Source organism: Charadrius vociferus, unplaced genomic scaffold (assembly GCF_000708025.1).
Source record: "Charadrius vociferus isolate BGI_N301 unplaced genomic scaffold, ASM70802v2 scaffold174, whole genome shotgun sequence".
In the NCBI taxonomy this organism is placed as follows: domain Eukaryota; kingdom Metazoa; phylum Chordata; class Aves; order Charadriiformes; family Charadriidae; genus Charadrius; species Charadrius vociferus.
This window is the reverse complement of record NW_009648441.1, coordinates 2,096,164-2,109,804: the sequence shown is the minus strand read 5'-3', so window position 1 is coordinate 2,109,804 and position 13,641 is coordinate 2,096,164. Positions and strand designations below refer to the sequence as shown.

At 36.4% G+C, this 13,641-nt stretch overlaps 1 protein-coding gene across 1 annotated transcript in view; it reads right to left on the bottom strand.

Moving 5' to 3' along the window:
* GALNT1 (polypeptide N-acetylgalactosaminyltransferase 1) overlaps positions 1-13,641 on the bottom strand; it is a 61,766-nt gene that overhangs the window by 26,662 nt on the left and 21,463 nt on the right. The window contains 1 exon segment of the mRNA XM_009885443.1: positions 12,468-12,642. Within this exon segment, the coding sequence (XP_009883745.1) occupies positions 12,468-12,642 (175 nt within the window).

Below are 13,641 nucleotides of genomic sequence, written 5' to 3'. Positions count from 1 at the left end.
AAGTAAAGAATTCTGGATGCGATGTTTGGAAAAAGGAAAGTCTACATGCATGCTACCTATAATACTAGTAAGTTAAGTGTATTTAACAATTTAATATGTTTATATTACACAAAGAACGTGTGTTTTTTTCCTCCTGGTTGTATACACATTGAAAGTGCTACAAAGGTTCATCAAAATAAAAGATAATTATATTCACATTCCAAAGTTAGCACGGAAGACCACAAGTTTAGCTCTCCTAAGAGCATATATAGGACATTTATGCAAAATATGACATATGCTCCAAGTAACCCCACATGCAGCCAACATTTTACACTCTGTAATGCTATTTTAAAACAAGTGATATGTTCAGTATCTCCTAGAAAAAAATCAATACGCTGTACATAAAGTACTCTTAACAATTCTGAAAATACAATTCTGCTGTAAAAAATAAACCATGCAAATGTAAGTGTTCTCCATACAGATCTGTTTGTCCTGCATATTCAAAATCACACAGAGAAACTTACATAAGATTTGATGGTACTAAATCCTTTAAGAATCAAAGCTAAAGAGATACATGCAGATCTCAAACACAAGGAAAACACTGAAGTGAAAAGAGAAATGTATTCAATGGAGCTTCATTCCAACAAAAAAAGCTTTTGTTAGATCTCAAATTATTGAGTCAATTCACTCTAATGTAACCTGATCTAAATGCTATTAAAATATGCTAACAAATATTTGTGACTACCACGCTAAGAGCAGTGGCCCTGTCTGAGGGCTTGAGAAGTACATAGTGAGTATTCTCTACCTAAATGTATAAGAACAATACTGAAGGAACAACCTCCTCATACAGGATCATAGTGTCAGCATCTATCTCCATTCTTTTTCCCCCTTTGGAAAAATTGGTGACATCAGGTATGTCAGTCAAAACTGAGCTCCCAGCATGAACATTTTATTTGCTGGATAACTTGATTAGCCGGAGCTCTTCTATGCAAGAGCAGCTCTCGTAACACAAAGGCATTTCAGCTCTGAGGTGGTAACAAAAGCCTAATGTGCACCAAGATCCCAGCAAAGAACAGTAAGTCCAGGTACAACTGAAGAAATATCTGGAAGAGCTTCTGTGGAATCACGTTTCATTTCTGAGAACAGAAGCAGTAGTATAAGGCACTATCTATCTTCAATGTTATACTTACTTATTATACAGTGATGTCCAAATTGAATCCTTCAAACTGAAGTGAATATTGTAAAATCTTTAGGGAAAGCAGCCATATCACAGAATCTTCAGAGTTGGAAGGGACCTCTAGAGATCATCTAGTCCAACTCCCCTGCTAAAGCAGGATTGCCCAGAGCACATTACTCAGGACTGCATCCAGGCGGGTCTTGAAAATCTCCAGAGAAGGGGACTCCACAACCTCCCTGGGCAGCCTGTGCCAGTGCTCTGTCACCCGAACTGTAAAGGAGTTTTTCCGTGTATTGGAATGGAACTTCCTATGTTCCAGCTTGTGCCCATTGCCCCTCGTCCTGTCACTGGGAACCACTGAAAAGAGTCTGGTTCCATCCTCCTTCAACCCACGCTTTAGATACTTGTATGCCATAATAAGGTCTCCCCTCAGCCTTCTCCAATATATCTCTGTTTTCTGATTTAAGTCACATATAAAAAAATGCCAACCGATACAGTTATTTCTGTAGCATTACTTGAAAAATAAAATAGCTTTTCACAAAAATGCTATGAATTTCAGATGAAAAAATCATAAGCCAAATATTTTCTCTCCCATGTTTGGGAGAGAAAATATTTGTTCAGCCTATTTTGCTACTTTAAAACCAAATTTTGAATGTTTTATTCCTTCTGCTGCGCTGCTCCCTAGATCAGAAAATAAGCATCTGATTATAGACTTTCAGCTACAGGAGTAATAGAAATCCAGCAATTGTTCCTCTACTTTTGGGCAGAATATTTGTAAAAAAAGTGGAGAGAAGCCTGTTAGCAGTTCTCTGTGAAAAGCACTAACAATATGCCAGTCACCAGGAATATGTCGCTGAGGTGGCCACAGGATATACGATTGTAACAAAATCTCTCATCTACAGACTTGCCATTTTTTATGGTTTTACAGAAGGTGTTATTTTGCTGAGCTCAAATCAATGAATTGGTACAATAAAAAACATCCAAGTGATCACAGACTACCACGTTTATAAACCATTACACTGTCCAAAGTATAAATACATCAAAACATTTAAGATCCACCTTTGAAGGGGAACTTCTTACCACCAAGAGGAAGGCATACAGGAATTTTTTGGAAGGTATACAGGAATTTTGCCATGCGTAACACAGGGGTGTTTCACAACAAAAGTGGCTTGGACATTTTTGAATGCTATTCTTAATAAGGTGTTTGGTGTGAAGTTACTCTGGAAAGATTCATTGATGCAGACAGGATAAAGGAAAGAATTAATAGTACAATACCCAAATTTAATACTCTTTTACCTGCCTTTCTCTATATACTTTTTTAGCTATGTTTGTACAATTTTTTGTGAATATATACAAATAAAACTCCCCGTTTTTAATTTTGAAAACACCAGCATACACTTCTTCCCTTCCAGGAACATACTGCTGCAGAACATAAGACAAATAAAATAGAACAGTTGACACCTGTGATTAGAGCATTAGCCTTCTATGTAAATCTCGATTTATCCTTGCTAACAAACACTTAAATTAAGAATCCTTTTTGTCTTTTTTTTTTTAAAAAAAAAACAAATTACCCGAGAAGGGATTACTATAGAATTTAAAATAAAGCATTAGTTTCAACCAAGAGTTATGCAACATTAGTAGCAGAATAACCATGAGGGGAATGACACATAGGGTATGAATTAAGGACAATCTGAATTTTAATTCACTACTAATACATTATGTTCCTTTTGTTGGATCATGCCTCAAACAGTTTTAAAATTGAGTGCATAATATTAAGGAAGGCATACCATCTCCAGTAATTTAATGAAGACTCCAAACAGCAGCTTAGAATGTCTACTTCACATGGAATGTATCATCCTTTACTTAATCTATGGCATTCACCATGCAAACTCTCAGCAAATGTGACTCCATATATTATTTAGATTGCGGAAACTCCCCCCAAATGTCAGACATATTAAATGCAAGCAGAGACTTATTGCCCTATTACCTAAAGACACAGAAAAAGAATAGGCCAGATTGTTAAAATATGATCAAGACAAAAAAAGCCTAATTAGTCTACATTTCTTTATGTACACATTCCAATGCTCAAAACAGTACTTTTTTTATTTCATAGTAAGACTCATTCTCATACACTCAAATCCCCACCTTCAGCTGCATTAGTCTTGTATTCTTCCCTAATATTCTATTTCTTGCTTTCATGTGATTAGAAAATAAAACGGAAAATTAATTAGGAAGTAAAATTAGTTATCTAAAAATCCTTAATGTCCCATCAAAAATCAGATTTGAGAAAAAAATTAAATTTACAAGCTATAACTGTAATAGTTGTTTTACAAAGGAGCCACGGGACTCCCCTGGTCAGGCTGGATGGGGCTTTGAGCAACCTGGTCTAGTGGGAGGTGTCCCTGCCCATGGCAGGCGGGGTGGAACTAGATGGTCTTTAAGGTCCCTTCCAACCCAAACCACTCTGTGATTTTTTGACTATAAAGACATGACTCTGCTCTGACCTCTTTAAGATGCTTATACACATTCCTCACAGAATTTCACCTTTTTGCAATTTTGCATCATATATTCAGAATACTTTGGCCCAGTCCCTTACAACTACATGGCTACTCCTAGGTCCATATCTCCTCAAGAGCACAAAGCAGTGTAACAGGTTGAAATCCTACATAACCTAAATTCGGTTTTAATGGACTAAAAGTAAAGAAAGGAGGACAGATCCTAGCATACATGTGCATAACTTTGCCAAAGAACAGTGACAGAAAAATGCAGAGTGTTGTCCCTAACACCCTGTAGCCTGATTTCAAAGTTTTAAACCCATTACAAAAGTTTCTAAAATGGAAGGCCAAAACCAACTATGAGTTGTGTTATGCTTCACTATTATCACGACTTTTTGTGAAGGTGTAAAGTGAATCTTGTATAGAAGCTCTGCACACTTTAGACAAGGAGATGTTCAGAAAAAAAAAAAAAATCTCAAAGAGAATTTTATTCAGTGGACTATGTATAGACATTTGAAAACTACCTGATGCTACTTCAAATACACCTGAAGAGCCACTGAATAAACTGCTTTCCTCTTTTCTCTTTCAGCCCAGGGTACAAGTAGTCCACAGGAGACATAACAAAAAATAATCAGAGACATCAAGTAAGGCAATTCTGTCCATATAAAATTAATCCATTAAATCTCAGAGTTTAATTGCTGCTTCAGCACCATCTTGCAAGGAAAGAAGACAATTCTTCATTTTGTGCTTCCTACACCACAACAACCATACGCTCTCAACTCTCCTCCACATCTGGCAGAACTGGAAGCCTCTCCCTTCTCTCATGCCACTGAAGGAATGAGAAAGACGTACTTCACCACTGCAGGGACAGAAGAAATCTACCAGGTGATCTTACAAGATCCTTCATTTGAATTCCTCAGAAGGTGAAATTCTTCTGTTATCTATCTGCTCTGCTCAGTGCCCAACTCAGAGATCAACAAGGCTTACTCACTCTAGCCATCCACACTCAAGATGCAGAGATATCAGGAACTCGGGACACTGCCGTTCGCTATCCTAATGCCATCTCTTTCAATTTACTGTTGGGACTTTCACAAACACTTCAAATATTACCTTAAAAAAATGCAACCGTGCAACCACCTTATTACAGAATAGCATTTGGCATTTTATCAATACTATGAAATTGTATTCATAGATCAGTTTACTTAGAAATTATTACTAAAACCAAAGATTGAGTGCTACATGTGTAATATTGCATTATCTTGAAAGACAAATATTTACAATGTTAGCAGTGATCTGTTTGCACACCCTTCAAAGTCATGCTAAATCATTTCTGAAAGTAATGTAATAAAACAGGATTTAATATCCTGATAGCTCTTAAATACTTTTTTTTTTAATAGGCTAAAGCATCACACCCCCAAAAAAGCTACAAACAGGGTAGAGGTCTTGTAGGAAATGAATTATACACTACCATAATGTTTATGAAATGAGACACAATGAGGAAAACCTCATTCACTGAGGCAAAACATGAAAAAAAAAATCAGGTCATTTTCTAGAAAGATGACATCATCATTATATTCTGCATTAGAAATAAACACTAAATTTCCAAATACTGCAGGGCAGATCTCTACCCCGTCTGATGCTGCCAACAGGTTATTCTCCACAGAGGAGCAATGGGAGGACAAGTAACATAGGAGCTTTTTTTTTTAAAAAAAAAAATATGGAACTTTCAAAATAAGGCCGCTCATGCTTACCTAATCACAAAAATTAATAGACCCAGACACTACCTGAGCCATGATTTGCTACACCTTATATCAATTTTGCTCCCAGATTCCATCGGCCTTTCATAGGAACAAGGCATGATCCATAATTTACAGTGGCTCAAAAACATTAACAGCAGTAAAACATGTATGCAATCCTTGTTTTCTAGCCCAGTGCACACAACCCAGAGAGCTCTGATAAAGGACAGAGACAGAACGCAAGCAAAAGCCTCTCCTGTGGACTCAGCAGCTCAGTTGGGAAATCCCAGTGAAGCTCAGACCGGAGCTTGTATGTGCAGAATGATAATGCAGTGCTGATGCATTTTTGAAAAGTGTACTAGCAACAGACTGGGGCAGCGAGACATATTTAGTATCTTACAAATTTAGCACAATCCTTTATCTTGCATACTACAAACAACAGTTATAAATAAAAGTTGCAGTTATAAATAAACTGCACCCTAGAACTTAAATTCAACAAAGGAATAACCTAAGTCTTGCCAAAAAATCAAAACTTGCTGAAGTTTTGAGGAAATGTTACATAGCACAGCCCCTGTAATAAATCTGGTTAATATTACTGATGCAGTACAAACAGCATACTCTTCAGTATTAAAATATATTGGAGTCCCTGGGAAGTAAGCATTGGTACCCTTAGACTTGAAAATACACATTTATTTTCTGTTGAGGTTACCAAAGTTAATGGCAGATCGATAGAGAAGAAAATCAGAAAATCTGAACTCCTCTCATGAAACCTCAGACTTTAATTACTGATATTTGATGAGTATTGCTGCAGTGCCATAAAATGTCAGTACTCCATTGTTTACCTGTCCATTTGCCGTAAGTTATAGCCTGCAATACAGTTAATGTAACAAAGCTGAGGCACGGCTACGCCCAACACACAAACTCCTCTCTACTTAAATCATGGATGGAAACAGTTTGGAAATAAGACTCAGAGTCACCCTGAAGCTGCTGAGACTGACCTACATTTCCATCTGAGGATAACGCCCTGTAGCAGGGGTGGCACAGAAAGTGTCAAAACACAACAGCAAGAACCACCAGCACTCAAATGAAGCGGTGTGTTTCTGGTAAATGCTGACTTAGTCTTTCCTGGATATGACAAGCAGCCTCGTAACATCACTATGAACAAAGGTGTTAATAAATCTGCTTCTGACATAAATTTTAATACCCCAAGCCCTCAAATTGAAGACAATTGAGCTGGATAAAGATCTAATTTTCACAAAGATCTGACACAGCTAAAAGGGCTGAAAGCAACACTTCTAAGAAAGATGGAATCACTGATTGTCGTAACATGCCAAACCACTTTTCACTATGCAGACTTTGTATACAACCACAGTTTTAACTTGTGGCCACACAAAGCGAAAGCACTGCAGATAACGCTGAAATAAAACTTCACGCTACCCCTGAAGCTGCTTCTTCCAGTCAAATGAGAACAATTCGGTTTAGAAAGAGGTTTTCATTTCTGTAATTTGTATCACAACTCCAATTAATCTTGCTGAACAGTTTACCTGAATGCAGGCAAATCCCTTATTCTTATTTAAACATTTCCATCCAGCCTGCTTAATGTCTGCCTTCAATAGTATTATGTAATTTACCTGACATCAAGAGTATGAAATTTTCCTTTCTTCTGATCTCAAAGATTTGGATATAAGAAAGGTCGCATTATCTCATGAGTCAAGTGGAAATCTTCTTTAGACCCTGGAAACAAAATCCAAAATGGTCCTTAAAACCATTGTGGTTACAGAATTCAAGCAGAATTTCACAAAAATAATTAGCTGCAATTGACAATCTTCCTTATCCTGAAAGTGATTACAGGAAAGTCTCTCTTGACAGAAGCAAAAACAATTCTGTCCTCAAAGACTGAAACTGGACCTTAAGTTTTCCTGCCAAATTATTTTCCATTATTTTCCATACTTCACCTATCAATTTGAATAAAGTTCAGGATATGGCTACTGATCCAAAATGCTCATAACTAAGAATGAGATCGCCAAGTGTTTGCGTATATATACAGGCACACACATGTAAATATGTATGCATATATACACATGTGTGTATATATGTCTAGATATTAAAAAAAAGTTTGCAGGAAGCAAGCTGATTTTTAAAGTGACTTTTTTCCCTCTAAACTTTCTCTGAGAAAAAGATTTATAGGTATTTTCTTCGAGCAAACTCTTGAAGTCAACGTAAACAAGAACTTTTCCAAATGTTGATTCTACAGTGGGCCAGTACCAAAAGGAGCACAGCGTAATTGCTATACACTCCACAACATTCATGTAAATTAGACTTAGAAGAATAGTTTTTAACCCCAGAAAAAAAAAACTGTCTACTTCCTCCCGATTGTGAACGTAAGCTTGGCAGCAGGAACTGAGCAGGGTAGTTTGATTTAGTAAAAAAAGCCTTCAATAACAACTTAAGCTGACCACATTACTGTGCTAGTTAAACATTACAGTCTTAGAGATCTGCATCTTATTTTTCTATTAAGTGGTCAAAGTCATCGTTCATATGAATTTAGACCCAGTTCACTCAAATATGTAGGGCCATCTGGCTAAAAACTCTGATTATACCCTAACACTACCTGTAGCACTCAAAACTCAACATACTTCCTTAATACAGACAGTTTGAGAAAAGGACAGTTAAAAGATTCCCAAATGTTATGCAGAACTAACTGAGATATAATACGATGTCCGATACCCTTAAATCTGGCAAAATTATACCAACTAAGGAACCAAATGACAAGGAAGCTCTTTTACGCCAAGTTCTACAGAGCCTGCAGCCTTGGAGAAAGTGTTGCTAAGGTATCCCAAAGCTATCCATACTCCTCCTTGCTGCAGGTCTGCTTGGAAAACCCCATCCCCTTTCCAAGACATCTCAACCTGCAAAGTATGACACCCTCCTAGCACTGCATCATAAGCTCAGAGGGGGACCAGAGCTTACATGAACGACTTCATTCTGTCCCAGCTATGGCTTCCAGCCTTGACCATTTGGTGCCTGGAAAAGAACATTTTAAGATGCTCTCTTCTAGTGTAAGAAAGTTAGAATTGGGTTTAAAGTTTCACACCAGGGACCCAAATGCCTCCTTAAATGTTTTATATATTCTACAAATTATTAAATAATGACTACAGCCTGGAAAGCTCAGCCTTAGAACACAGTACTCATTCTTCATTTTACAAAGCAGCTTCCAAGTCACCTCAAACAGCACTGAGAGCAAAACCAAGTCATGTGACACATACAAGTTTCATGCATTTAACCACACCACTTTCCAGCCCGAATGCTGGTCTAAGACACATAGGCACAGCTGAACACCTATTTTAGTCATTGACACCTATTTTATTTATTGCCTCCTCCATCTTCAGCAAAATCAAGGGAAGACTCTAGCGTTCCTAATCACCCATCTTTTACTCTTAGCTGTCATGTCAAGCCCACAGCTGCATATTTTCCTGGCAACTGTGAATCAACTCCCACTTTGATGACTGATTCACAGACCAGAATAAGATGTGCTTACAAGAATTATTCTGTTAACACCTTAAAACCAATCTGTTATTCCCGGCTGCTTATCCCCCCACAACAACATCCCTCCAGAGGTCATGGTACTGTCAATTATATTAGTGAGTTATGCTAACCTGCCCCAGTCCAGATTCAGGGAAGTATCCACACTAAAAGAAAAAATTACTTCTGGTTTAGTTCTTTCCGTTAAGCAAATCATTTAGTTGGGATAATGAGTAGAGTAATGTTCCTGCTTACAGACACAAAATGACTAACAATTCAGGCATATGTCAATGATTTTAAAGGCATCTATGTGCCTTGGTAATTTTGTGCCAAATAATAAAAATAAATATAAACCTGTTAATACAACTGGGGCACAGCTCAGCAGAACACAGATTTCAACTTCTGTAGATGTCTCGTAATGAGGAGTTGCCTGAGCTGGAGAAGTGCCTAGAAGTTATTAAAACAGCTCACGTTTTTGTTCTTCTAGTAAGAAAACAAAATTTCTTGGCCAAAACGTAAACATGATGCCCGGAGTGGGTCATCTATAAAGATTCACCTATGAGCACCTGGAGGCAGAAGTGCGAGACAGAACATGTAACCCATGAAGTTTCTCGCTGCTTTGAGGACCAAGCAGGTACACAAATGTGCTTGCCATTGCACAGATGATGGGGGCTTGGCAGAACTACAAATTAATGCAAAGGATAATGCAGACTACTTCAAAAGCTGCTGTCGAGCTGACAGGTTATGCCATCCCCATTAAATACATGTGGCAAATTGGTCCTGGCACACCTAATTCACCAGCTTTTCAATGATTAACTGTTAGGCAAAAGTTTTACAGACCTCTGTATTTCAGAAGAACTGACATGCTGGAGAATTATAGGACTTGAAATAGTCACATCTTCCCCCCACACCACATTAAAGGAAGTAACCCACAAAACCTGTGAAGAAAATAATTACATGGTTGAACAGTTAAGTGTGCCTTTGAACATATCCTGCTTTTTCAAAACCTTGATTGAAAGTGCTACTGGCAGCTGTGCTGTAAGAACATAAACGTGGTAAGTAATGATTAGAAATTACCCATTCTCCTCCTCCCCCAACTACTTCCCTATTAGCAGGGATATAGACAGAACAACTTATAAGAGAAGCAACTCTACTAATGCAGCAGAAAGTGCTTCTGACCATGTGAGTATTTGCACTAATCAGATAAACACTTTCATACGACAGACATACAACACCAGAGCATATTTATAATTTTCACAATTCTGACAATGGCTACAGTGTTTTTCGAAAGTAATATTAATCCACACATACAGATTAAGATTCCCTTGCATTGTACAGACAGCATTGTTCTCAAATTTGCTGGGAAAATGTTAACACATTCCCCAACTTCTTAATTAGCGTGACCTTATAGAGTACACACTGAAAAGATGACAAAAGGAGGAGCTCTTGGAGGGGGTGATTTTCTCACAAAATCTACTAAAAATGCAAACATCAAATAAATGTTAAAATTAGTGGCAGCAATTTACAAAAACAGAAACTCCAGCTCTGCCCTGAGACCTTACCTAAAATTTAATTCTAAGATTCAACTTTCACACATAATATTGTGACAGTATTTGTGACAAATGGAAAAAAGAAACAAATCCAACATTACTAAATTTATAATGCATATCTTACTGCGAAACACAGTAACTACAGAGCATGGTCAAGTATGGAAAACAAGAATGCCTATAGCTCAACTTACTTTCAAAATTGCGATTTTATTTCTCTGCAAAAGCTTGAGTGATGCTTAGGTAATACATTTTTAATAGTTTATAACAATTTCACTTTCCATTTTTGGTTAATTCAAAGGCTAGACTTCACAAAGCTTATGATTAAGTTGACTTTTTAGATACACAAATTCATTTTCTTATCTTTGTACTTACACTATAAAAATGGTAGAATATATGCATGCAAGTTTTCCAATATGAATCCTGATAAACAGATGTTATTTAGTTGCTTCTATACTTCCAGGCCCATAATGAAAAATCACTCATATTTACCTTCCAAATAACCAACTGTGGTAACTATCATTTCCCCAAAGTTTTGTTAATTCCTTCCATTCAGCTCTTCCAGAAGAAACATACAGAATTCGCCCCAAATTAGCATCCCAGCTTTGACAAAAGTCTCCAACAAAACTCATGATTTTCCTCGCAGCTAAAACAAGCTCAGAATGTTAACTACAACTTCTTAACCGGTGGAAGTCACCACTTTACAGGGAGGCAATTTCTTATCCTATAAAAAGTGTGATAAAAGGGGCAGACGCTACATGTGAATCTGCATGAATGCCAAGAGATCCCATTGCCAAGTTACAAACACAACCAGAGACTAACATGAGAGAAAAGGATATAAACCGCCCCCCAAACCAGCATCTGTCAGTTTTGAAAGAGAACCCTGCAAGTTCATGATTTGTGTTCTTCTACTATACTGAGAAACAGGCAAGTAGTCACCATAAAATCTGACTAATAATATATCTGAAAATCAATTGAAAATTTACATTAATTCAAACTTATGAAACACTATTTTCAAAAAATATATAGCTCAACTAAGAACACCAGCACTACCAGGAACTCACCAGCACTACCAGGAACTCACATGCTACACAGAATCACATTCATTACAATACATTAAGGTACCTACAAATGAGCTCTTTATCACCGATTAAAAATGAAAAGTGGACAGAGCTTCATCTCTTTCCTCTAATATTTTCTGAGGTACGAAATGAAAACAAATTAACCCAGCAGCTAGGCCTTGTATATACAGAAGCAACAGCAGAGCGTCTAAAGAAATGTGGTTTCTATAGCATCTGATTCTTGCAAGAGAATGCAGATAATGATTGGGAAAATCTTATTTCATGAGCTTTATTTAACTTGAAAGTCCCTATCAAAAAAAAGAGGGGCTGGGGGTGGAGGGAGTCATCAGCTACTCGGCCAGAGTAGTCTCAGGAGAGTAAAGCAATCTTAGTTTTATTTAAAACAAGGCTACAATTTTCTTTTTGATTACTTATGACTCAAATAGCTCTGAAAGGATCAATACTTCAGAGGCAAGATCAAAAACAAATCAGATGATTATCAGAAAACATTATAATGCAATCTAAATGAGGCTTTGCACATTTCATGAGGTAAGAAATTTTTAACGCATTTCTTCCTCCTCATCAAACCTTTTCTATTTCATATAATGCAGAATTGTGGTCTGCCTCATTACAAGCAGCACATGAATTTTTCAAATAAGTAATTTTTTTCTGAAATGTCAAGCCTTAAGTTAACTTTGTTCTCCTTCAACCAAATTAATTTCTATTCCCCAAACAGGCTTTGTACTTGTAATCAGATTCAAAGTTAAATAACACTGTAGAAAACTGGTTTCTGGTGTTCAATCTTATGTTAAAAATAAGTACCATATATACAGGAAATCTCCTACTTTTCACTTCAACAGCAATATCTTACAGAACTGAGCTCTTGTTTTGGATCACTCTTTGCACATTTTTCGTTTGAGTACATTTTTAATACAATATAAAGCACTTACCCTTCTAACCTGACATCAGGTAAAGATCTGTTGAGTGCAATCATTTCACTTGCCATTAAATTAAATTGATTTATTTTAAACATTTCTTTCATTTTTTCTTGCTCCTCTTTTGGAATGACCACAGGCTTCCCCATCTCTCCAGGTCCTTCATGTGGTTTTTGTATGGGTTCTGGAACTAAGAATAAATAAAACATTGGTAACTACTTTTATGCTTGCTTTTGTTTGTTTATACTTTATTTTATACTGTAGGAGTGCTCTTGTTTAAAACAGACTTCAAAACCCACCAGGTTTTGGAATTGACAACTAATCTTCAGATTTGGGATTTTAACAGTAAGTGCTATTCTTAGACACCACAATTCATTTGAAAAAACCAATAAAGGATTATATCTATCCATCATCATGTCCTAACTGACCTTACCTTTAAAGTTCTGGAACAACAGACATTTATATCCCAGGTTGTTCTTGCACACACAAGATTTTCAGGAAAAACAGAATTTTCCTTTACAGGGACTATAGTAAAGATTAAATTAAAGTAACTTTACATTTATTTCCACATTTTTATTTTGACAGAATGACATTGGCATTTACAGTTCAGAAATAATTTCTCTCGCTTTTACTAATTTTATTTTTAGTCAACATCATTACATTTTGGGGATTAATGTTAGTAGTCAAAACAGAAACAGTTACACTTGGCATGTTTAAACCAAATCTTAAAGATATCTTAAATATCAACCAACTGATCAAACTGATGAAAGAGAGAAGCCTTTTCAATTATTTGTTTGGGGTTTTTTTAAAACAAAAGAAATGAAAAACCGAAACATAAGAAAATCTGTTACATGTTCTTTACAAATGTCCATTTTCTTTTCTCCTGAACTCAAATGTTTTAAATGCTTGAATATTGATTTTTGAAATATATTACTACTTTACAAGTTAAGTACAAATTTTAATTAAAAAAAAAATAGTAATTTAAGATCTAAACAGAAGAACAGGAAGTATTCTAAAATAAAGGCACGAAAGCCCTCAATAAGCCGCCTAGCTTCAAATTGTCTTTTATTTGCATCTAGGACAGCACGGTATAATCAAGGCTTTTACCAAGAGCAAACAGCCATTTAAAGAATAAAAATATTTATTAAAAAAAAAAGTCCAAGCCCTCCATCCTTGCCGAAACACTAAG